Source organism: Arachis hypogaea, chromosome 17 (genome assembly GCF_003086295.3).
Source record: "Arachis hypogaea cultivar Tifrunner chromosome 17, arahy.Tifrunner.gnm2.J5K5, whole genome shotgun sequence".
NCBI classification, from domain to species: domain Eukaryota; kingdom Viridiplantae; phylum Streptophyta; class Magnoliopsida; order Fabales; family Fabaceae; genus Arachis; species Arachis hypogaea.
In genome coordinates, this window is record NC_092052.1 from 130,424,700 (window position 1) to 130,450,013 (window position 25,314).

The 25,314-nt window shown below is 28.9% G+C and overlaps 1 protein-coding gene across 2 annotated transcripts; it reads right to left on the reverse strand.

Moving 5' to 3' along the window:
- Nucleotides 1-12,282: 12,282 nt before the first annotated feature.
- Nucleotides 12,283-15,195, reverse strand: LOC112766480 (uncharacterized). Of its 2 annotated transcripts, none has more exons than XM_025812378.3 (8): nucleotides 14,978-15,195; nucleotides 14,403-14,663; nucleotides 14,110-14,201; nucleotides 13,966-14,008; nucleotides 13,822-13,878; nucleotides 13,621-13,672; nucleotides 12,702-12,823; nucleotides 12,283-12,610 (listed from the first exon to the last, which is right to left on the reverse strand). In XM_025812378.3, the coding sequence occupies exons 2-8, from the start codon at nucleotides 14,547-14,549 to the stop codon at nucleotides 12,488-12,490; spliced, it is 636 nt and encodes a 211-aa protein (XP_025668163.1). In that variant the 5' UTR covers nucleotides 14,550-14,663; nucleotides 14,978-15,195; the 3' UTR covers nucleotides 12,283-12,487. The 2 variants fall into 2 exon arrangements, with proteins under 2 accessions (XP_025668163.1, XP_025668164.1); XM_025812379.2 differs by having other exon boundaries at nucleotides 12,283-12,621.
- Between the last annotated feature and the right edge of the window lie 10,119 nt (nucleotides 15,196-25,314).

The window sequence follows — 25,314 nt, forward strand, 5'->3', positions numbered from 1 at the left end:
GAAAGTTGGTTGAAACCAAGTAATGGATAAGAACCCATAAAAATATTGTATGTACGAGTATGCATGCGCGTGTTTTTGATGTTGTAATATCCGGAATTGGGAGCCAATAAGTTATAGTTCAAATGGCATAGTCTCTCCATACTCAATTAAGAGGTTGCAGGTTCGAGTATCCTATTTTTGGTAAAAAAAAAAATATCCGGAATTGGGAGCCGTTTAAATTATCGGAAAAAAAAAAGTAAAATATGACAAATAACAAAGATATTTTACTATGTGTGTTGTCCTAGGTGACCTAAGAAGTTCTTCAATAGAGCAAGTATCTAAGACTTCTTGATGGGTCATGAGTTATGGTACAATTTAAAAAGATATTTCATCTTTTTTGAAGTGAAACTCGAAAGAATACTGCTTTGGCTATCTCTCTAAACCCAAATAAGAACAAGCACATAACAAAAGTTAATATCAATGATTTAAGCATGATAATTGATAAATAGAACTTAAGAAATAAAATTTATGGACTAAAGTATTTGGTACAAAATATTGGGATTAAATATAAGAATATTAGGGGTTTTAAGATTAAAAAAAAAAAAGAATGAAAAAGTGTGGTGAATAATAGGATTATATTGAATAATTTTACTTTTACTTTCAATTATGTTAATTACTATATTTTAGATACAATTTTATCAGTAGTATTTTTTTAACAACCAATAACACGCGTTCTCCTTATTTTATTAATTAAAATATAATTTAATTACTAACCATTATTATATTTTTATACGAATATCACACGTGTTAACGTTTAAACTATGATCAAAACTATAGAAGGAAATTGATATTGAAAATAAAGCGAATTTGAAAGATAACTCGAAATTTAAGTACTCTATGCATGCTTTTATCGTAACAATTTAATTGACTACAATAATAATCACTTTAGTCATGGAAGAATGAAGGGAAAGAAGATAGAAGAGAATTGGAAATGGGGTGGTACGTGATGAGTGTGATAAGGGAATTTCAAAGAGTTTAATTAATTAATTAATAAAAAAAGAATAATGATGAATGACACACCTAATAATCACGAAAAGGTTGTGGGGGGCATGTAGATGGACCCCAAAAACATCTCGATCAATTTTAACATCTCACCAATTTTATTTTTAACACACATGGCTAATTGTAGGTGCAATCACTGGCCAACTAAAGTTTTATAGCCTTTCTTTGTAATTGCATTGCTTCTAAGCATAGACTTGTCTCAATTTGATTCGAAATTGATAAATTATTCTAATCACTCATCAATCCAAAGTCAAAAGGAAGCTTCCTTTTCTCACAAATTGAAGTGTTCAAGGCAGTTAGGTCTCATATTTATATCCAAATAATTCACACAACAATAGACATAGTAGTAGTATTTCAACGTAGCTATAATCACGTTACTTTGAGTTGACATTTAATCTATATATATATATATATTGACGGAAATGTTTGGTAACCAAAGAAAATCAGCCAAAAACAGCCATAATTTGTCTTATTTAGCATTTATTAATTATTGCGATAATTAATTAATGCTAAATAAGACAAGTTTTGGCTGTTGGGTAATGAATAGAAGTTTTTGTTTTTGATATTGGAGTAATAATAGTGTTTTTTTGAAATGTGAACTGTTGGGGTGTTATTTTTAAATGTGGAATCGTTTAATTAGAGAAGTAGAAATCAGACCGTTCGATTTGTTAGAGGTACAGAAATCAGATCGTCCGATTTGTAAAGATACAAAAATCAGACCATCTGATTTGTAAAAGGTACAGAAATTAGACCGTCCGATTTGTGTTAAAAAAAATAAAAAATTTGAAGTACAAAAATCAGTCCTCTAATTTATATACTTTTCACAATTTTAAAAAACATAAAAAATTATAATGTTAGAGTATACGGCTCTTTTTACTTCCGTAACACAAAAACAAAAAGAGTGTAATGCATACATACATATATTAAAAAATAATTTTCTATTTATATATATATGTTATTATTATATACGCGTGGAAGCCATGCACGTCTTCTATATGTAGTGCATGTGAATTGGTATTGGATTCGATAGAATTAGAATTCCAGTGTCATGTGCTTCGTAGATTGTCCAAGAATCTTAGCTTGTGGATCTTCCTGAGTTGGAAAAAGTGGAATTCTTTGGTGAGGTTTTTCAGTTTTATTCCTTATGAATCAAAGTTTTCTTTTTCTTTTGGATGGATATATATATTATATATCGTTTTTAGAAAAGTTTTGGTGAATAATAATATAAATCAAAGTTTCATCATATGAATTTAGTTTTGATGAATTGAGAATATAAAATATTTTATATAATTATTTAATTAATTTTTTAAATGATTATTTAGAGATTAAATTATTTTTGTTGATTCGACGTTACATAATTAAATGTACATATAAAATAATTTTATACCGACAATGCATAAAATTAATTTCATTTCATATATATTAAGCTAATATTTAATTTTTAATTGATATATATATAACAAAGTTCAACAACACAGGCTAAAAAGGAAACTTTTCCGGCCAATAAATTATAGCTCAAATGACATAATCTCTCCATACTCATCTAAGAGGTTGCAGGTTCGAGTCTTTCTATCTTTGATAAAAAAAAAAAAAACTTTCCCATGCACATACACTTCCAAAATATATTAGTATATTGTTTTAATTTTTATTAGAATTAATTAATAATTTACTCTCTAAAAGATATGACCTCATCAATTTTATTTTATTTGTGTGTGTATCTTTTAAAAATATTAACATTATTCACTTTAATTACATTTTTAGTATCCGTGAAAGAAAAAGACATAAAAAGATTATTTGAACTTTGGACTTCTTCAAGTGTCCGTGCATGATTAATTTATTACAAAGATGTTTCTTCAAATGATTAAATATTTTAATTGACAGATAGTAATATATAATTAATTTTAATAAATCACCATCAGTTTTTCTTTTCGGCACGTAGCAGCTACACAGTTTTCTTTCCATAAATGGAAAGAAGCAAAGGAAGAGAGAGTAGTCCCACCTTTAAATAATAGGGCCTGGCCTTTTTTTTAATTATTTTTTATGATTATTATTATTATTAATTTAAAATGAAAAGAAAATGTGGACCAAGAAGAGTAGTGAGTAGAAGACAGAGTAATGCCACCTATGACGTGCGTTTTTGTCGGATTGAGCTGCTAAAATTGGAAGATGTTCTTTCAACAAAAATAAACAAGTGGAAAAGCAATATGCAAATGAAATTTGAAACCTGAAACCATACTCAAATATTCAATATTAATGGCGGTGTGATCATACTTTGACAGAGTATTAGATTCTAACAGATAAAATCCAATAGCGTTCCCATTAGACAATAGACATGCATGCATCTTCCTACCAACTCTCTCCTTAACAACGAACTTAAGGTGGTCGAGTAGTCAGCTTATTCGTCTACTTAAATAAGTATAAGAAAATTCAAATTTCATCTTAAATAGAATTTAGATTTATAATAAATTAATCGAATAAAATATCGTTTTTATCCTCAATGTTTAGAGTAAATTCTATTTGTGTTTCTAACATTTAAATCGTCCTATTTGTATTCCTAACGTTTGTAAAAGTGATTCAATATTATCCTGCTACCAATTACACATTATGAGCGCTTTAGTTTGAGTTTTAAAAATATCTTTTTGAATTTAGAATACAAATGTCTGGGATAGAATCGATGATCTACTCCGAAAAATAACTCATCAAATGTTGAAACTAATTCCTACAACATTTACATAATTCACTTTTCTAGGGACATAATTGAATCTAAACACAAATAGTGGGTATAATATTAAAATCGAACACATCCAAGTGAGACCTAATTGAGAATGAATACATCCAAGTGAAAATAATTAAAAAATATAATCTGATTTGTTAGTATAATTGATAGTATGATAACATTGAATCACTTTTATAAACGTTAAGGATATAAATAGGACGATTTAAACGTTACAGACACAAATAAAACTTACCCCAAACGTTGAGAACAAAAACGATATTTTACTCTAAATTAATCTTTAACTGGTCAAATTAAAAGATATTATGAATAATAAAAAAAACTCTCTTCTACTCGAATTTTTTTTCTATAAAAAATAGAAATTTGAGTCTCTTCCTCTTATTACTTGAATATTTTCTTACATTTTACAAAATTCTACTCCTATTATTCATATTGAGCCTACATAAAATTTGGCGTTTGTAAAATATTTTTTTTTTGTTGATTCCTACAAAATAACTTTTTGGTTTTAGTCTTAAAATTTTACAAATTCTATATTTGATTTCTATTTACTACTAGTTTGTTTGGTTAAATTCTAACATGACAAGCTTAGTAGTAAAATAATAAAGTGGTATGGTTAATAAGATTTTTATTTGATTTGCTTCTCTATAATTAAGAAATTAATATAAATCTATTTTTAATTAATAAACAATAAATAACAATAAATTAATTGTAATTCTATTTTGAAAAATTAATGGGTAAAGATTAAATTGCTGATTGGGCACATTAAATTTTTAAAGTATAAAAAAACTCAAAGCAATTATTTATTTTAGAATGAAGAAGAATATTATTTGAAATGAAGATTATTATGTGACCTCGGACAAGAGCTGTCGGTGCTGATTTTGATTCATGAATACTCTTTTCTTTAGTCAAAAAAAGGAGCAGCTATAGCTGTAGTATGCACTTAATGGAAAAATCTTGAACATTTGTTCTTGAAAGGATGAAATTCCATTGCCGGCTTATTTATTTATTATTTATATTGAATTTGTCAATTAAAAAATGTCACTACTTATGTTGGAATTGAAAATGTGATCTTTAATTAACTCACCAAATATATGTGATCATTTTAATTTGTTATAAGGATATTTTGTTAGAATAAATTGTTTCATTAATTTAAATCACTCATATTGAATCACTAAAAATTATATATATTATAGTGCAAAAGTCTATCTTTATTCATAGAAATTAGAAATTAATGGAAGAGTTATCTCACTTTTCTCAACCAAAATTTTCTCTATCTCTAATGGAATTGCAACTTCTCTCATGGAAAAAGAGTTGTTGAGGCGGCTTTAGTATATTTGGGACCGAAACCTTGAAATTACTATTTATACTTGAGTATCGCATCCATTAAACTCTAAAGTCCAAATAAAAACAGTATTTAAAGTTCAAAAGATAATATTTTGTTTTATTATTTTAATTTAATTTCAAATAAAAAATAATTATGACTTATTCAACTTAACATTTATAATAATAAATGATATCACCATTATATAAGTCATTTGATTTAAAATAACATAATTTGTGATTATAATTAATATATGTATTATCCACAAATAAATTAAAAAATTAAATAATTTCATAACAAATTTTTGAAAGGAGATGTATAAATAACGCGAAAACTCACATACACTTAATTTCATGTGAAGTTGATAGTCAAAAACTGTTAGATAATGTGACAAATCTAACTAAATTATTATCTAATTATTATCGACTATCAATTTCACATGAAAATAATTGTACGCGAGTTTCTCCTATGAATAATACAGAAGAAGCAAGTGAGCCTAGCTACCAGACTTTGAAATTTGATTCCTAAGATGGCTTTGAAGTTTCAACGGTTCCCCTGTTTACTTTGGTTGTTGTCGGTTTTACTCGCTTGGTTTGTCTTCTTACATGTCCAAAAACCATCATGGATCACAGCCTCTTAATCGGTTGCTTTTTATGCCTAATATAATTGACCTAATTCTCTCCATATTATATATAAATACAATAGATCATACAAGGTGCGTGCGTGAATACATATTCTTGGTGTCATTGCACAAGATCAGGCAGATAATGGCGGTTCTGAGATCAAATAGTGGTGGTTTTAAACGGTTGTAAAAAGTTATTAGTGGCGGAATACCAACCGCTTTAATATTAAGTGCATAAAACGTTTAAGAACAATTTTGATAAACGGTAGCAAAATAGATTTTTGTCACCGATTTTTTTTTTATTGTGACGGTTTGTAATCACTTTTTTATTGTTGTTTTAATTTATTCATTTTCCCGTTCCTAAATTTGAATAGGATTTAAAAATCAGTGTTTATATTAAATATATTTTGTTGGTTTTTTATTTTATTCAATAAGCTTTTTTCATTTTTTTTTTAATTTCGTAATCAATAATAATTTTATATTCTTACTGTGTCATTTTTATTATTTTAAAATATTTATTGAAAAATTAATTAAAACATTAAAATGAATAACATTATTCAATCAAATTAAAAAGTAAAATATTAAAGTGAACAAACATATATGCAAAATTAATATATAATAATTTACCAAAAAGTGTATCATTGTCCTATAAACTGAAAGTAGCACTGTAAAGTAAATAAATAGTGAAAATAAAATTAAATAAACTTTTATCTTAATATCTATATTTCAATTGACTCAAACTCATAGTTTTTATTACAGGTCATAATTGGCAGGAAAAAAAAATGACCTTGTGCGCAATAAAATTGGTTCACTTTTTTAGAAATCTAGCTCTGTAATAATGTGGAATGGTAAAACAATATACATACAAAAGGTAGAGTAACGTGCAAAGAACACAAAAGTAAAAAATAATTGATCTTAAGTCTTAGTTAGAATATTGATAAGCGTTTTTTTCTTTTGTCTCAGGCTTAATTTAAATTATTTTTAAATTGTATATTACTTTTAAATGGATCTAAATTACTATCAAGTATCAACCATATTAAATCATATAGTAGAAGAAAAAAAAAACCATAACACACCACATATTAACCCGTATACCTACGATATTAACATATATAAACCAGTACTACTACTATTTTCTTTAAAATATTATATGGGTTACTTTTGTGTACATCATTTTTATACATATTTCACTTATGATATTATAAGTAAATATAGAATTGGCAATAGATAGAATAGAGTAGGATTTACTAACCCTAATTTTATTTATGAGTTTAATTTTTTCTAAAATTTAACCCTATTTTATTTGTAGGTTAAAAATTTTTTTAACTCTAACTCTATCCGCATTTCAAAGTTCCACACCTAATTCTACCCTACTCGACTCACAACAAATTAATTTTTCCAATCAAATATAATATTTAATCATTTCATAATTCATAAACATACTAATAAAACAGAAAATACAAAATTAAGTCCATATTAAAATTTAAAACAATAAAATTATAAAAAAATTCTTGTTAAAATTATAAAAGTGAGAGGGTGTGGGTTCGATTTCCATCAATTTCATTATATATGTATAATAATTATTAATTACATACTATAATATATCAAGGGTACGAATTGGTCGAATTGTGTGTTCGGTCTAAACTTATATCGAACCCTAAATGCAGTTCAACCCACTTCGTTCTTAACCCGATCCGATACCGATCGGATTGTCAATCCTATCCAAACAGGTTAGATCGAATTGGATACTCGCAAATAGAATTAGTATTGCAAATAGAATTAGTATTGCCAATTCCAGTAAATAATAAAGTGAAAAACGATTAAAAAATGTATTTTATATAATTAAAAGAAAATATAAAAAATGTATATAGTGGCATAAACATCAACTTTTTTTTTTAATTAACATTGTACTTTTTTTTTTTTGGAGATAGTAAAACAAAGTACACCTTTTGTCCCTGGTGACTCGATTGCTTATATTTTATCTACATTATTATTACTATTATAAAAAAAAAAATTCTCTCTATTAACATGTGGTCTAAAAGCTCATTAAACAAAAAAGGAATAACAAAATATCTTAAATGAAAAGATACTACTATGACAAAACCATACAAATATACAACTATGCATGCATTTACAACTTAAAAAACAACCAAACAAACAGCATAAACAAAAATAAATAGATTAATTTCTTAATGTGTGTATAAAATATAGTTATCTAGCACTTTAATCTTTTCCTATTCTTCACCTTAAAGAGCAAAAGGTGATTAAGAACTACTTTAAACTTGGGAAACGGTGATGTTGTAAAGCAATATGGTTGGAGTGAGACTTAGATTTTCAGCTGGACTTTCTCTTATAGGTAAAAGAAAAGAGAGAGAGAGCAAAAAAAAAAAAAGGTATCAATCCAATGTACAATTTAAGTATGCATGCTATGCACTTTTTCATCAACTTGCAATAGAATAATACCTTTTCTCTCTTTCAACACATACTAGTATTCTTTAATTTCGTGAAAGTCTAAAAAAATTGACAAAAGCCTAAAATAACCGTGCATGAAAAAAGAAAGAAAGAAAGAAAGAAGCCCTAAAATAGATAGGCATGTGTTCTTTTATAAAAGGTTTTGATTAAAATTAAATTTGGAATTAAAGGGTTTATGAGTAAATATGTTCACAAGAAAGGAATAATTTCTTCTATCATTTAGAAATAACATAAAGATGGAGGATAATTTGAAAAAAAAAAACACAAAAAAAATCATAACATTATTAATTTTGGAAGTGATAATATCACTCTCCTAGTTTCAAAAGTGATAATGTTGGTTATAAACGCTTCTAAACACTAAGATTGTTCCTTTGGATATCTTAGCTTGCAACTAAAACTTTCAGAAAATGAAGTTTACAAGTCTAGGGTTGTTCACTCCCTAAAGTTGTAGTATTTCTTCACTAATAAGCTATCTTATATTTTCATGATTATATTTTGCATTGTGGCCAAACGATAAAGTAATTTTATTAGGGTGAGTGTGATTCATAGACTTATTTTTGCAATGATATATATATATATATATATATGAAAATATGTCAAGCAATTCATCATTGCAGTAGAATCTTCAAGCATCCCCGTTGAAGGAATGGTAATTCTGACAAAAGAGGAAAAGTCTAACCGCTTAATATATCTTTGATTCATGATGAAAAATTGAAAAGTCCTTCTGGTTATTATTATTATTATTATTATTTTTTTTACCAAAGATATATAGAGAGATTCAAACCCACAACCTCTTAGATGAGTATGTGGAGACGACGACTACTACTACTACTACTACTAAGTCTTTCATTTTTCAAAAATAAAATCTCTAAAGTGTTTATAAATGTGGGATATCCTTCATTTTATAAGTAAATTTTTAGAGTTGAGTTAGATCGATTTAATATTAATTGTAATATAATATCCAAATTTATTTGATCTAATATTATTATACCACCCACCAATAAATATTCTCTTTTATAGTAAAATACTAGATATATTTTGTTAACCAACAAACTATAACTTAAATAGTATAATCTCTTCGTATTTACATAAATGCTTACAAAATTGCATAATACAAAACCTAAGCCTCACATAGCTTGGAAACCTCACGAAGCCTTAATGGCTTTTCATATTTAAATCTCAACCAAAAATTTACTAGTTCGCTTAAGCAAATAACAAAAGTTTAAATTTCGTTTTGTGCACACAAAAATTCATTGGTCATAAGTTTTTTGATATTCAAATCCCGTCTTATCTCACTTAATAATTCTCCTAAAAACCAACAACTAAGTGACAACAAAAGAAAGATATTTATTACAATCCTAAATTCTAAATTTTAAATTCCTTTAGAATTAACTACTAATTCGGTATTCGAAAAATTTAGTCACTGACAAAAAGATCCCTAAGAGAGATGTTATCGACAAAATAATCTTTGAATAATTTGAAAATACGACAAAAAAATCAATAAATATTATATTTTTTAACTAACAAAAAATATTTTTTATATTTATTAAACGGATTATCCATTAAATCTAAATTTTTGTGAAAATATTTGAATAAATATTTAGAAGGTACAAAAAAAATGGTACAAAATTTGATCTATAAATTTTTTTTTCAAAAAAATATGGTCATTCACAATAATTTTATTTTAAATTCACTTGACAAAAAATATCAAATTTTAAAAATGAAAAAATATTTTTTTTAATCGTAATTGTAAAAATTTGTATCAAATTTTGATCTCTAATATTTTTTAGAATATATATTTAGAGCATCTCTAATGGAATATTTTTAGAGTATCACTTTTGATATTTTCAAGAAGTGAATTGATTTAGAATTGAAATATGTATTGGAGTTGATTTATGAAATAAAACCGATATCACCTTAGAGATACAATATCACCTTGATGGAGAACCAATAAAATTTTGCCACTCGTATAATTATGTTGATAAAATAATTTAGAATAATATAAAATTCTAATTAAACCAATACTAAGCATTAGATGAACAAATTTCACTTTCTAGTTTTAAATTATTATTTATGACATATGGTCTCACAAATATTCTTGTAAGACCCAAAATAAAATAAAATTAAAACTAGCATTATTGGAGATGCTTTTAATATCTAATTATTTTTATCGTCTTTTTAAATTTTTTAGAGACTTAATTATCATTAACATCTTTTAGAGTTCATTTTGTTAGCGATGTAAATTTTTTTATACTATTTTAATAGTTTACTCTTCCCTTTAATATGGTCTATCACTCCGCACATTTACAACCCCAAACTTTACCTAATTGTAAGATTATTCTCACTTAAATGATCATCTCCAAATTCTCCCCAATCCAACCTCAAACTCCCTAAACACGTTATATACCCAAGAATGAGACTTGAATCTTAAAACGAGTGACAAATAACTTGTTCTTTCATAAATATGTGCACAGAAATTCAAATTAAAAAAAAAAAAACGAAAAACTTATTGGGAGGAGGATGAACCTTAAATGCTCCATTTACTGGAATTGACAGATCTCCCACAATTTGTATTTGCTAGATGGAAAATATATAAAGTTTAAATTTTTAATGTATGTATTATACATTTATTAAAATAATTAAAATTTTTTAATAATACTATTGTTAATATGTGTTTTTTTCTCTGTATATTTTTTCGGTTTCTCACGGTATCTCCAAACAAATTTGGATTCTCTAAATTTTGAATTTTACTTTAGAAGGTAAAGTATGATCTATCACCATTTATTTTATAGGTGGGACCAAGAGAAAATATGAGAGAGAAAGTATTCAATAGTGAGAGATCTCACTTTATCCTCGTAAGACTAAATACTTATTCCTTTTATTTTTGGTCAGAATATTTATTCCTTTTTAGATACATTTTAACTAAATGAGTTTTTAATATCACATCCACATTTTTTGTTTTGGTTGAAACTTGATCTGCTGGAGCCCGTTTTAGCCTAAATCTATGTTCGCCCATTTCAGAGTGCAAAAAGGCCAATTATGGAGCAAAGACTTTGAAGGCCGATTTGGTTTTGAAAAAAAATAAAAATAAGAACTTGTTATCTTTACATGAAGTTAATAGTTGAAAATCGTTAAATAATAATTTTTAGTCAAATATATCAAATCATCTGACGATTCTTAATTATTAACTTCACATAAAGACAGCATCTGACGATTCTTAATTATTAACTTCACATAAAGACAACAAATAACGAGTTGCGGTGCTCTTATCTCCCCCTCCTCTGCTATGCTCCGACTGTCATGACCTCAGAGACTCGATTGATCATTGATTAGAAATGTTACCAAATTACATGTTAGCGATGGTATATAGTGGGAATTAGACAGTATTGAGTGGTTATACGGTTTTAATTATGGATAAAAACATAAACACAAGATGGTGGTTTTGGTGCATGCAAAACATAAAGAGGATTTGCAACTTGCAATGGTTTTGGAAGGTAGCTTATAGTACAACAAACTAAATCTTTTGTTCTATATATTCACTACTAAGCCGCAATGATTATTGTGTAGATTTCCTAGCACTTTAGAGTTTTGAATCATTGAATGTATAGATTTACTGAACAGATAAAATGAATTTGCATGTGAACTTGTCAGGTAGAAGCTGAAAAAAGAAAAGAAAAAGAAAAGTGAAAGATCAACATCACATGATCAGATGGCAGGTTGAATCTGACCTAGTGAGGTACTGGAAGTGAAAACACCAATCTATACTTCCTCCATTCCCTTTCAAAAGATTAGATTCTTATTTAAATGCATTTGCATATGGTTATGGCTGTTGGTTGGTTATCACATTTATGGCAAAGTAGGAAAAATAAATGCAGATAACATTTACCATTCAGCATAATCTATTTGAAAATTTTTTGGGTGAAGTAGAATTTGACGAAAAGTGAATATTTTTACTAAATTTAGAATGAAATATGCACATGATGAATTTTTATTGTTGAATTTTTTCTATTCTTAAAAAAAAAAATCAACATTTTTCGCCAAAACTTCACGCTTCACCTTTTAGCATTACCCTATCTATATATCGCAGAACCATACCCAAAAAACCAGAAACTAGCTTTAATCCTTCTAAGTATTTTGGAAAACAAAACATTAGGCCACATGATCTACACATGTCTGTTTCAAAAGTACATTAGAATGAATGAATGAACAAGTGATGCAGAAAGAAAATGTTATATGACACACATTTCCACACCCTTCAATTCCTCCATCTGCAACAAGATCATAGAGCCTTTTGTGGCTATGAATAATGTCCATTCCTGACAAATGGGGAACCAGGTGGAGCAATGAGACCAAGGCTTTCCATCACTCTTATCCTCCTTTTACTCAGTTCTTGGGACTTTCTGAATGGGGTTGTTGATTCCTGGTATTTGACTAGAAAGTTAACATAGCAGACAAAAACATCAGAACCAACCGACGAATGAAATCAAAATGGTTTGATTCAAAATACTTACCGGATCTTCTTCGTTTTGTTTCTGGGACTTAGCTTCATCCTGCTTCTCATCTTTCGGGGCCGATTTTCTCTTGCTTGAACTTGATCCCCCGGCCGATTTTCTCTTGCTTGAACTTGATCCCCCTGTTGAAATAAAGTGTAATACAGGGAAACTGTGTTAGGGATGCAAATATGATCTAGTATTTAACTATTTATAGATTCATTTAAAGTCATAAAATAATCTAAGCAAACAGAACCTATTCTCTACTCCTATAATCACTGATATAAATGTCAACTATATGTTCTACCATAAGAACTAATAATTTAACATTAACCTTTCCTAACTTGAAAAAACAAACAAACAAAGGCAACTTTTCCAACCTTATGCTTCAAATTCTCCTATGGATCAGGGTTGAAAGAATATATATTTATAAACTGGTTTTTCATTATCCATTTAGAAGAATATGAATTATACTGTTGCTCAATCCATAAACAAAAATAAGCTTTGTGCCACAACATGGAATTGGTTTCATGGAGTTAATATTTTCTCTATATTCTCCCCCTTATCTTGGACAACAAAACAAGATGCTAAAAAGCCACAAACATTGTGAAATTGGGGATAATATAAGACAAACTAAAGAAATGATAAAATAACAAAATGTAACACAAGAATAATTTGAAATATAAAACAAGACACTTGGGTCTGTCAGTATGACCTCGACGAAACTGAGTAGTAAACTAATATAAGAACCCGTTTGCATCCCAAGTGGATGAAATAGAGATTGTATTTCAACTATATAAAGCACTAAAATCAATTTGGTTGATTAAAGCATTCTAGCTGTCACTTGAAAATATGATGACACCTTATGCAGAGACAATCAACCATGCAATTTGTATTTTGCAGATTAATAAACATAATAATTACACTGGCATTATCTAACCTTTATTCTTGGCTGGTGACTCCTTTGATTTGGGTTTGTTGCTAGGAAGATCCTTTAACATAATAAAATTAGAGGGGACATGAGAATAGAGACACAGTTATTCCAAAGTGTGCAACACAATTTGCAGCTGAAAAGTATGAAGGCTGAAGACCACACTCATAACCTCATTATTAGCATCTCAAATAAAGAAGATATGGTTACCTTTTCCAGAGATTCCTGAAGAATCTTGTGTAAATCACCATCGTTCTTCTTGAGTACCTGAAAGCCCATATATTTCACAAAGCCATTAGATTTTCTGAGTGACTAAAAGCGGTAATATTGGATGGTTGCCGATTACCAACTTACATTCTCAAAATCAGCATGCGATTTAACAGGATCCACATATTTGCTACAAAAGAAAAATGAAGCACATTATCATCACAACAGCATGTAATACAAATTTGCAGCAGATATCGTAAGAGAACATAAAAATCAGAGAAAAGAACTTACTACATATAGCTTCCATACAACCTAACAAGGACTTCCCTCAGCAATTTCTTTTTCGGCCTCAAGTTTTCATTAACACTCTTCTCATCAGTAACCTGCAAGATTGCTAATTGTGTTAAAGAAACCAATTCAATTACAGGCTATCTCATATCAAACACAAAATATTGTCTTTCTTTAAGTTCATATAAACACTACAACCACCACTAAGCTATATGGATCAAACCGCGTCATAATGTCGCATCCTAAATCATAAGCAGGACCATATAAACCCATCACAAGTTCGAAAATTCGAGTACCTGCGCCGGCCACCACTTGGAGGCACCGCGAAGCGGAATATATATCAGATCCCCCAATGCCATTACCGGTTCAGTTGCAATTGCAGTTGCAGTTGCAGTTTGCTTTCCCTTACCCTTCTCGGCACTCGAAACACTCCTGGTTTTCATGGCTTGCAATCATTCAACAGTCAAGAAAACCCTCCAAAGTTTCAAAGATTTCAACTTCTCACAGCAATCTAATGGAATAAAGCCACAAAACAAATTCCCCTCCCTCTTCTTCACCTGAGAATCCAATAAACCAACACATTCAAAATGGAAAAATCACACATCAGCATTCAGCACCAGATTGATTAATCATAATCATCTTCAGCTCAAGAACCCTTTTAGGCTTCTAGCACCATTTTCAGCTCAAGAACGAAAAATGAAACTACAAATAAATCATTATCAAAAAGATTCTGTGCATATACTTTTGAAGCAGCTAAATGATGAATAGAAAAGAAAAGCGTTTCAGATCAAAGGTTCTTGCTTTCGCTATTGACATGCAGAGATGAATAAGTAAGTAAAAGTGAACAAGAAAGAAAAGAGAAGATACTTACAAAGAGAAGTGTGAAGAAAGAAGAGAATGTCGGAAAGCGATAGAAACGGAATAAGCGAGTTCTTTGTTCTTCAACTTCTTCTTTCTTTGTCAGAGAGAGAGAGAGAGAGAGAGAGAGAGAAACGGTGTTATGAGCTTTCTGAAAACTGGGAAATGGATTCCGAAATTTATAAGTGATTTATTTTTTCGGTTATGATTTTCTTTTTTTGTGAGAATATCAACTGATTTTTATTTTCAGTGATTATTTATATCAAGATATTTATATATATATATTTTGCCTTAAATTCTGTTATATCATTGTTTCGTTAAAAAAAAAAAAAAGAATATGTCATGCAAATAAGAATATCTAATAATATGTATAACACATTAATAAGAAAATTAAAGAGAATTTTTTAAAAAAAAATTCCAAGTTTTCTTATTAAAAATAATGTTGGGAATATTTTTAAGTATATTATTAGCTTGTTATATAAATAATCTTTTTTTCTGATTTTAATCACATTTTTTATATTGGTAGGGGTGTAAATACAAGACGTGAGTTCATGAGTTATTATACTATTTTGGGCTAATTTTTTTGTTATGGTGGTGAGAGGAGAGAATGATAGATACATGGGCTGAGAAGTGAGTTTCACAAAAATATTAGATAAAAATAAATTGAACCATCTAATATAATTTTTTGGTGACTAACCATCTAATTTAATTGAAATTAGAGGGTATGATTTTTGTTTAATTTTTTTAAAATAAAAATTAAAAGATTTAATTTTTATATTTTATAAAAATAAAAAAAAAATCAATTTCTGCATCCTAAATTAAAATAAGAATAAAGTATCGTTTTTATACCTAATGTTTGGGGTAAGTTCTATTTGTGTCCCTAACGTTTAAATCGTCCTATTTGTATCCTTAACGTTTATAAAAGTGATTTAATGTTATCCTACTATCAATTATACTAACAAATCAGATTATATTTTTCAATTATTCTCACTTGGATGTATTCATTCTCAATTAGGTCTCACTTGGATCTGTTCGATTTTAATATTATACTCACTATTTGTGTTTAGATTCAATTATGTTCTTAGAAAAGTGAATTATGTAAATGTTGTAGGAATTAGTTTCAACATTTGATGAGATATTTTTCGGAGTAGATCATCAATTCTATCCCAGATATTTGTATTCTAACTTCAAGAAGAGATTTTTAAAACTCAAACTAAAGCGCTCACGATGTGTAATTGACGGCAGGATAATATTGAATCACTTTTACAAACGTTAGGTATACAAATAAAACAATTTAAACGTTATGAATACAAATAAGATTTACCCCAAACGTTGGAGACAAAAACGATACTTTACTCTTAAAATAATTTTATATTTGAAATTAATATCCTAACAACTCACAATCCAAAAAATCAATACTATCAACTTAATATCAAAAATAAAAAATTTATTAGTTTGCTGAAGGTGAAGATACAACAAATCAATGAAAACAAAAGGAAAATGGAACCTTCTCTTCTTTATGTATGTCTTGAGAGAGGGCATTTTCCAACTTAACAAGCACATTTTCTTTGCAAAAATAATATCAAAATTTCATGAAGCCTGGAAACTCAGGAAAAATGATCAGAGTGGAACTAACTTGATTAAATTAAAGCATGAAAACTCAAGGATTAAATGGTTCAACTTTAAAATTACATACTAAATAAATTAACACGTGAAAACTAAGAATCAGATTAATTGTTATTTCCATTTTAAAATGTATATTCTTTCTTTTTTATTTTATTTTATTATTATTATTTTTTGGGTAAACGAAGAAAAGTAATAATACTAAAATGCCCAAGCAATGATAATATATACCGTTCAGGAGAAGATTGCTTCTGGACACTCCAAATGTCTATATTCTTTGAATTAATGTTGATTAATGTATGTATATATAGTTTTTTTCTTTGACCAATTAATGTAGGTTTAACATTAATATATTATCATCCTAAAACAAAATTATGTCATTATTTAATCATGCATTAATAAATTATCAAGAATATTTCACTCATATGATAATTATTTAAAGTATTATTTTAAAAAATATTTGTGATGGTTTCCCGATACAATCAAAAAATTATATTATAAAAACATTGATATGCATTTTTTTTCTTAATATTTGAATTTGATATTAATTTTAATATTAATATTTTTGTTTCAAATTTACTCAAAATATGTTCAAATAAGCAGTTTTAATGAACAATTTTAGGTTTGTTTACCAAAAGATTTTTTCAAATGATTTTTTTAGAAGATTTTTTAAAAAAGTAAAAATAATTTTATATCTGAATATATTATATAAAAATATTTTTTATTTAATAATTATGCTTTGTTATAATAATATAAAAATATTTTTTGTTTATTTATTATATTAAAAATATCTTTTTTAAATAATTTTTTTAAAAAAATATATTTTTTTAATATTTTTTTTTACTACTAAAATTTTATTAAATACACTAAAAAATATCTTTCTTTAACAAATTAAACGAAGCCCAAACAATCTCTTTATTAAGAAATTAGCTTTCAATTAACAATTAGTCAATAAAATATTACGGAGATGAATAAAGATAAAAAGGGCAAAATAATAGAGATCATCACAATATTTTATATATTTCCAGAGTAATGATTAATGACCATCCACTAGATAGATATCTGATTTAGAATCCAAAATAAGAAGAAAAATGATAACCTTTATTATTATTATTTGTATATATTTTTAAATATAAAAAATTATTTTGTTATGGTAGTCAGAATTTAATTTTCGTATAAACAGATTCATGGGTGAATACAATAACATGGTCTTAAGATTTTTTTGCAAACCCATAAAATTTTCTATACTTTTTACAATGTGCAAGAATTTTAAGTCCATATTTTTGCATTTTATTCCATGAATCTCATTTTAAAATATTACACTAAAATTAAAACCATATCAATTTTTTTTAGCCCAAGTTTATTTTTTTGTTTCTTATAAAAATATATTTTATTTTGTTTTGAGAAACCGAGTTCCTAAAAAATTATAAAATTTGAAAAACTAATCTATGTGATGAACAAACAATATAATTGTTGGTTTAACTTATTTAATTTAGCGTGCAGAAAAAATAAATCAAACATCTTGGCCCAAAGAACAAACAATTAAAGCCCATAAATTGTGGTCCATCAGAACTAAACCAAGCCTTATCACAAGTCCATGAACCAAATATGAGGAAATAAAGAAATGAGCCCAAAACCAAGTTGGGTTGGTTTAGTGGTTAGCTCACTAGTCCGCTTAAACAAGTGTCGGGGGTTCGAATTCCGCCTTGTGCATGCAGCAACCCATTGGCCAGCAGCAAACCCTTAAATGGAGCTCAGTACCGCGACGGATTAGTCCTTGACCTGTCGGGTTGGGGGATATCATGGGAAACCAAAAAAAAAAAAAAGAAATGAGCCCAAAATTCTTCAAGCCTCATACGGTAACCTACTCCCATACCTCAAGAAACTTGAATCCCAAGTTCAATTCACTTTAATCCTACTTAGCTTCCACCGAAAGTCAAAAGTCCTCTCTTCTCTTTCCTTTCTCTTTCACTTCGGTCACGTCACTCAGTAAGAAAGAAAGAAAGAAAGAAAAATACAGAAGCTATGGTGGGTTGAAGGACAAAAGACTTGTTTCCAAATCCAAGCAAGAAGAAAGGGCTTCAACCAAAGAGCTAGTCACTCTTCGGTCAGAGCACATCAAAAAGTATCTTCCTTTATTTGTGCTATACCGAGGAACCAAGAAGAAATCAACAAAGTCTCAAGCACAAATCAAGCAACCATGGAGAAATCAAAGTCAAATTTGGATAGCAGAAGATCCACGATCCAAATCAAAACTTGGAGCCAAAACAAGGCTCCACGGTCAAGATTGAAGGAACTTGAAGAAAAAGGATGAGAGAGAAATGGTAAGTTGCATGCAACAGATTCGGATTTCTCTCTTCTCACTGACGAAGCCACTGCAAGCTCTATGAAGGAGAAAAAGACAGTATGGACCTTGAACTAGCTTCAACCTTGGAAGCTTCACTCTTCTATAATAAGGGTGAACGGCCAAGGGTTGAAGACAAGAGAGTAAGAATAAAGCATAGAGTTCGTTTCTCATAGCTTCATAAACTTGTTGAGTTCTTCTCCTTCATGGTTCTCATTTAGTAGTTTTTTTTTCTTAGTTTAGTCTGTCTGAGTCTCATTGAAAAAAAGGCAAATATGAGAGGTTTGTAAGAAAAAACTAATGAGAGGTTAAACTTGGAGAAAAAGCCATAAGATGTTTTAGAATTTTTTTGTACATCTTTTTGTTTCGTGTCATTATCCTGTGGGGATTCCTTTGCAAGTTGGGTTAGCACTTGACTGTTGAAAGCTAGGTTGAATCCTAGTCAAATTCAGATTGAGTTAGAATCTGGATTTGTCCCAAATAGAATTGGGTAGATCCTAGGAAAAATATTAGTGTATGTAATGTGTTAAAAAAGTTAGTAAAATTCCATCATAATTGTGATGAAGACTGGATGTAAGCTACATTGCACCAAGTAGCTAAACCAGGATACATTTGGGTGTTACTCCTTCTTTTCTACTTCGCTTCTGTTTCTGTTACTCAGGAGACAAAATGAAAATGTCTCTCAACTTGATACAAGAAAAAAGTAAAAATATCTCCTAAATTTTTTTGAAAAAGTAAAAAGTAATATTCAACAGAAAAGGAGGCTAAGATTCAACCCCTCATTCTCTCAGCCACTGATAACAAAAAAAAATAAACATGTAAATTGATCTTTATCAACACATTTTTTATCAACCACTTTGATTTTTAACAGATTTTTATTTTAAAAGTTTTAAAAGTTTGTATGAATTAAAATGTCTAATTTTAAATTCTTTAGAGACCAATTTTAATATTTACTCATTAACTTATTACTCTACCGTGTATTTAAAATAGAGACCAAAAGAAATGAGCCCTGGAATGAAAAGATATTATGATAGTTTGGAAGTTATTTCTCCATCTCTAAGTATTTGCAATCAAATTTGATACTAAAATTAGTATGTATTTTAGTAAGGGTGCAAGTAAAATTAGGTTGAAATTTACATAAAAAATATAGAAATTTATAGTGGTTTGGTCTTTTTTGTTGTTTTAAAATTAGAGATTTCTGCAAATAATGGACAACTATCCCTCTTATTGAGTGGGTAATTGTTGCACGATAAGAAGTTATTCCCCTTGCATGCAGTGTACTAGCATAGTGAAAAAAAAAAATTCTTGTCTTACTTTTCAAGTCAGATTGGACCCAAGCCGAACTACCAAAGAAACTCAAATTGGCACCTGATTGGATAAGAGTGATATGCCCAACATTATTAAACTTTGTCAGGTTGAGGGGTAACGACCCAACTTTCGATATGTCATAACAAATACCAATTACCAGGCATCACCATTCAGTTGGCCCATGGAACTCTAAACTTTGTATTATGTATATAGATATGAGCCTGTCGCACTATTAAAATCGCGTAAGTTAGCCAAGTTAATATTTTCGTAGTTGAGATTTAAAACATAAATAAATAAAAACATACATTCACACAACATAATATATATATCCAAAATTTATCATTTTTGGATTACTAATTTAGTATTCCATTCAAATATTCCATTCAAAATATTTTTTCTTCTTATAAAATAAATAGATTCCAAAATAGATAGGCTGTTATCAGCAGATCGATTAAACATATGCAAATTGTATACCACTTAATTACCTTATTTCCTCGATGAGGAAATAAGAATATTAAGGAACCCCCTATATATATAAGCAGATATCATACATAGGTGCCTCAAAGGCTCAGTTTGTATATCAACAAGAACATATAAGTCATAGCAAATACTCAGACGTAAAATACATAGATCCTAGCAGTTAGTACATAACAAACTTATATACATATAATATAATATATATGAGACCCCAGGACCTGACCCACACAAGAGTCCCTAATTTGGAACTCGAACTAGCTTCGAGACAGTAAAATCCTACCACTCAAAAAATACTAATAAGGAGAGAAAAAAATCTTCTAGACTCTATCATATCAGTTTGTCTTAGGTGTCATCAAAAGGAAGCTCTATCTGCTGGCACATCGCAGAGGGGTGTTGGGCACAACTCCTGGATCATCTCTTTAAGCTTCAGTACTAGAGGAAGAATCGGAAGCCCTTGGGTCTCCCAACCAAGGTCCTCCTCAAGATCCTCCTCCTTAGATGAGCTAGTCAGAAATCCATTGCCCATCGCCGGGGAGGGTGCCATTCTTAAGGGTCAAACTGGGCCGCCAACAGATCAACATAATTGAAATTCGACTGAGGTTCTGGGGGCGCATCAGGTTAAGGTATCGCAGGATGAAATTCCTCCTTATAATAATGTGCTGGAAAGGCATGGTGAGTGCCTCTAAGATGCAGAGAAGTAAACGAAAAGTCATAAGGCATATCCGGGTCAAAATCTAGACTATAAAGCGGATAGAAAAAAAGACGACCATGAAATACGTACATCCGAATATGAGGCTCTCCTCAAATGATGACACTCTCCAATATTGGGTCCTTGTAAGTGAATAACGTTAGTATCTCAAAGAACGGGATTTCCATACCAACAAACGTTATTGTCGGCTCCATCTATAAGAACAATGAAGGAAAGCGGTGAGAATTTACAGTTCCCAACAGGGTACTAATAGAGAGGACGAATTGTATCTTGGTCCTAGAGCACAGCTCTAGCATTTTAGATAGTCGTGTATTTTATGGTGTTAACCCTAGGTTCAACGTCTTAGTCTTCACTTGTTTATGATAGTCTCAGTCTCTTGTTAATTATACCATAATCTAACTTAGTAAGCAAGTAGCAATAATAGTAAACAAGCACAGATTAATCACAAATAAAAAAAATAGAGAACAAGCATATAACACAATCACAGAGAATAAGCACAAAGCACAAAAACAAAAAAAATGTGAAAACTAATATGATGCATGTCTATTCTACTCGGCCCATGAGCTCACGCGTTGGTTGATTATCCGCAACCCGACGTTACTCAGGACTAAACCCAGATATGGTTTCTCAATTGTGTACACTCAGCATATGTGTCTCATGGGCATAACTATGTACACTCACGACACTCGAAAGTCGTCACAAAACTTGATGCTATAATATGTTCCCAATTGAGAAATAGAATTTATCACACAAGTTGACGTCCCCATATCATTGCACTGAGGAAGTGGGATCGAACCACTACTCTTGCCAAGCATATACTCAAAATAGGTTGTACATTCCAAAAGTTTTAAAGAAATTTTAAAGTTTACTCACCCTTTCTGTCAAACTTATAACTTGATAATTTCATAGTGAATTCTCTTTTTGTCTACGAGGGACTCTTTTGCCCTCAATCTTTTCTCATATTAACTATTATGCCTTTTTATTCTCTAAAGAATCCTTTTGTCCTTAGTCTTTTTACATAGTGACTCTTATTATGTCTTTTAATCTTTTAAATTTATCTTTTTAATATTACTCTATTCTCATAATAACTTTAATTCCATTCACTACAAGAATTTGGCTTATTAGCTACCACAAAAAAAGTCGTAAAATCATCACTAATCTGACGTAAAATATAATTTGTGATGGATTTGGTACCGCCTACCAACTAATACTTTTCTCACTAATTACAAGTCACAGATCAGTGAGGCAAACACAACAGTCGCTAATTCATCGGAAAGTTTTTTAACGACTGAATAGATAGTCACAAATTCATCACTAAAGTAAAAGCTAATTTCATAGAAGAAATAGACTAATCGGTAGTCGCTAATTAGCGACAAACTCAACTGCGGCAGACTCATCGCTAAATCCAAGCTAACTTCGTAGACTAAATGGATTGCTTAGTTGACGCTAATTAACGAAGAATTTTTGGAACCTAACTCGTTGCAAGTTGTCCGCTAATATGATCGCAAATCTATCACATTTTGTAGCAAATCTATAGCTAATCTCTGAAAATCCTTAATCAAATTTGAAGAAATTTTGTCGCAAAAGTAAAACTATTCAAAATGAAAAAGCAAAGTTACGAAGTAGTCGCTAATTTGCTAAGAAATAATATGTCATCAATTAGTTACAATACTATCGCAAGTATCATCGCAAATTCGTTTTAAACTAGTAACAAATCGATAAGTATTTCACAAATATTTTAGTCGTAATGGAGTCTTTAATTTGTCACCATCATTAACAGCAAATATGTCGTTAATGTTTCCCAGAATATTAGTTAGAATACAAATTTTGTCGCTATACTAAAATAAATCTCATATTTTTTTAGTCATTGAACTAAAAAAATTATAACGCATACAAATAAAATTAGTTCATCAAAATTATACATATTTAAAAAAGTTCAAACCATGTTTAAAGAAATTAGGTATTGAAGCTTATAAAATAATTTTTATATCCGTAGTCCCTTGAACTTACATTTTTACTTTTTGTCTTTTATCTTAATTAGTATTTTGTTCTTTAATCTTTTTTCAAAAGATTTTTATGTCCCTCTTTCTCATAATTATTTTTTTACCTTTAATATTTCACAATATGACTATTTTACTTTTTAACATTCAAGTGTTACTATATTAACCTCACATTTTTTTTCAAAATGACCATTTTACCCTTAGTATTTTCATTTTTACCATTTTAACTTTATATTTTACTACAATAACTATTTTGCCTTTAGGTTTCTGTATTCATCTATTTTAACCTTGTCTTTTACCAAAATAACAAATTTACCCATTATACCTTCAAGTTATCAATTTATCCTTAATTTTTTTTAATGACCATTTTACTTTTTATTAGTTATGAACTTACCCTTTATTATATTTATAATTTTACCCATAAACTTTACTAAAATTATTATTTATATTCAAAATTTTATCTTAATTATATTTTTGACTCGAACCTTTTATATAATTATATTTTTATCCCTAAGTCTTCTATGTTCATATTTAAACCTAATCTTTTTTATTTATACTTTTAGTCCACCTTTTACTCTAAATTACCTAATGCTCATATTTTGGCCGAGGTGAACATGGATCAGATAATATTCGCTGTATTTATCCGCATCTGATCACAGTCATCGAATCGGATCAGATCCACACTCTAATAGGATTAGGTCGCGAATATCATATATGTATTCGCAGATTCGATCTGCAAATTCATATATCTACAACACATAATAAATAAATACATATAATTAAATAGTATATATAGTAAAGTTTAGTCTTTCTCTTTTAAAAACCTAAAAAAAAATAATTTCTCTTCCGACTCATCTCACACACTCCATTCCATAAAAATTAACATCTAGTAAATAATACATAATTATTTAATAGTATAATTTATTTTATAAAAATTATTTGTTAACATAATTTCTAAAAAGATATCTACTTAACTTTAAGTGATATGATATTTTTTCTGACCCTATATTTATATTTTATATATTTTTTAATATAAAGTTTTTTAATTTTTTATGCTCGAAATTTATTAGAAATAAATTTTTAAAATATTTTTTATTTTGCGGATATATCCGACATCTGATGTGTGAGCATCTTTCCTATCTTTTCCTAGTGAATTTGCATTCAAATTGTTGAGTTTAATCAAGAATTAATTATCTTTTAGCCACTATGGATGCTACTTTGAGTTGTGTGCAATTCTGTTTATTTCAGGTATCATTCGAATAGATTTGATGGAGTTTCTGTAGAAAAAGAGAAGAAAGCGAATGATGCTGTCAACCCTGACCTCCATGCAATTCTTACATGAATAACTCGAGCTATAGAGGTCCAATTGACATGATTCTAGTGGTGTTGGAAAGCTAACTTTCAGAGCTTTTCAATGATGTATAATAGTCCATACTTTTTCTCCAGCAATTTGGCAAGGCTGGCGTCTAACTTGGAATTCTCCAAGTTAGGCGCCAAGACAAACTTAATCCATCAAGTCAAGGCTGCATAGGTAGCGCCTAACTTAGGTTTTTCTCAAGTTAGGCGCCAGGTACAACAAACACACACAATTTGGATTTGGCCAACATGAAGTTACGCGCCACCTCAACCAAGTTAGGCGCCAAGTCACACGCAACTTGCCCAACCCATGCTGCCTCCTCCAAGTCTAACTTGAGGATTCTCAAGTTAGGTGCCACTCTTATGGAAGGTGATGAGCGGATAATTTATACGCTTTTTGACATTATTTTTAGTATATTTTTAGTAGGATCTAGTTACTTTTAGGGATGTTTTCATTAATTTTTATGTTAAATTCACATTTCTGGACTTTACTATGAGTTTGTGTGTTTTTTTGTGATTTCAGGTATTTTTTG

Bases quoted from the DNA above. Each gene is read 5' to 3' on its own strand.
- LOC112766480 (XM_025812378.3), bottom strand. From the start codon at position 14,549: ATGAAAACCAGGAGTGTTTCGAGTGCCGAGAAGGGTAAGGGAAAGCAA. The intron at 14,202-14,402 runs GTACTCGAATTT...GCAATCTTGCAG, and splicing joins CCAAGTGGTGGCCGGCGCAG to GTTACTGATGAGAAGAGTGT. The intron at 14,009-14,109 runs GTAAGTTCTTTT...TTTCTTTTGTAG, and splicing joins TTGTATGGAAGCTATATGTA to CAAATATGTGGATCCTGTTA.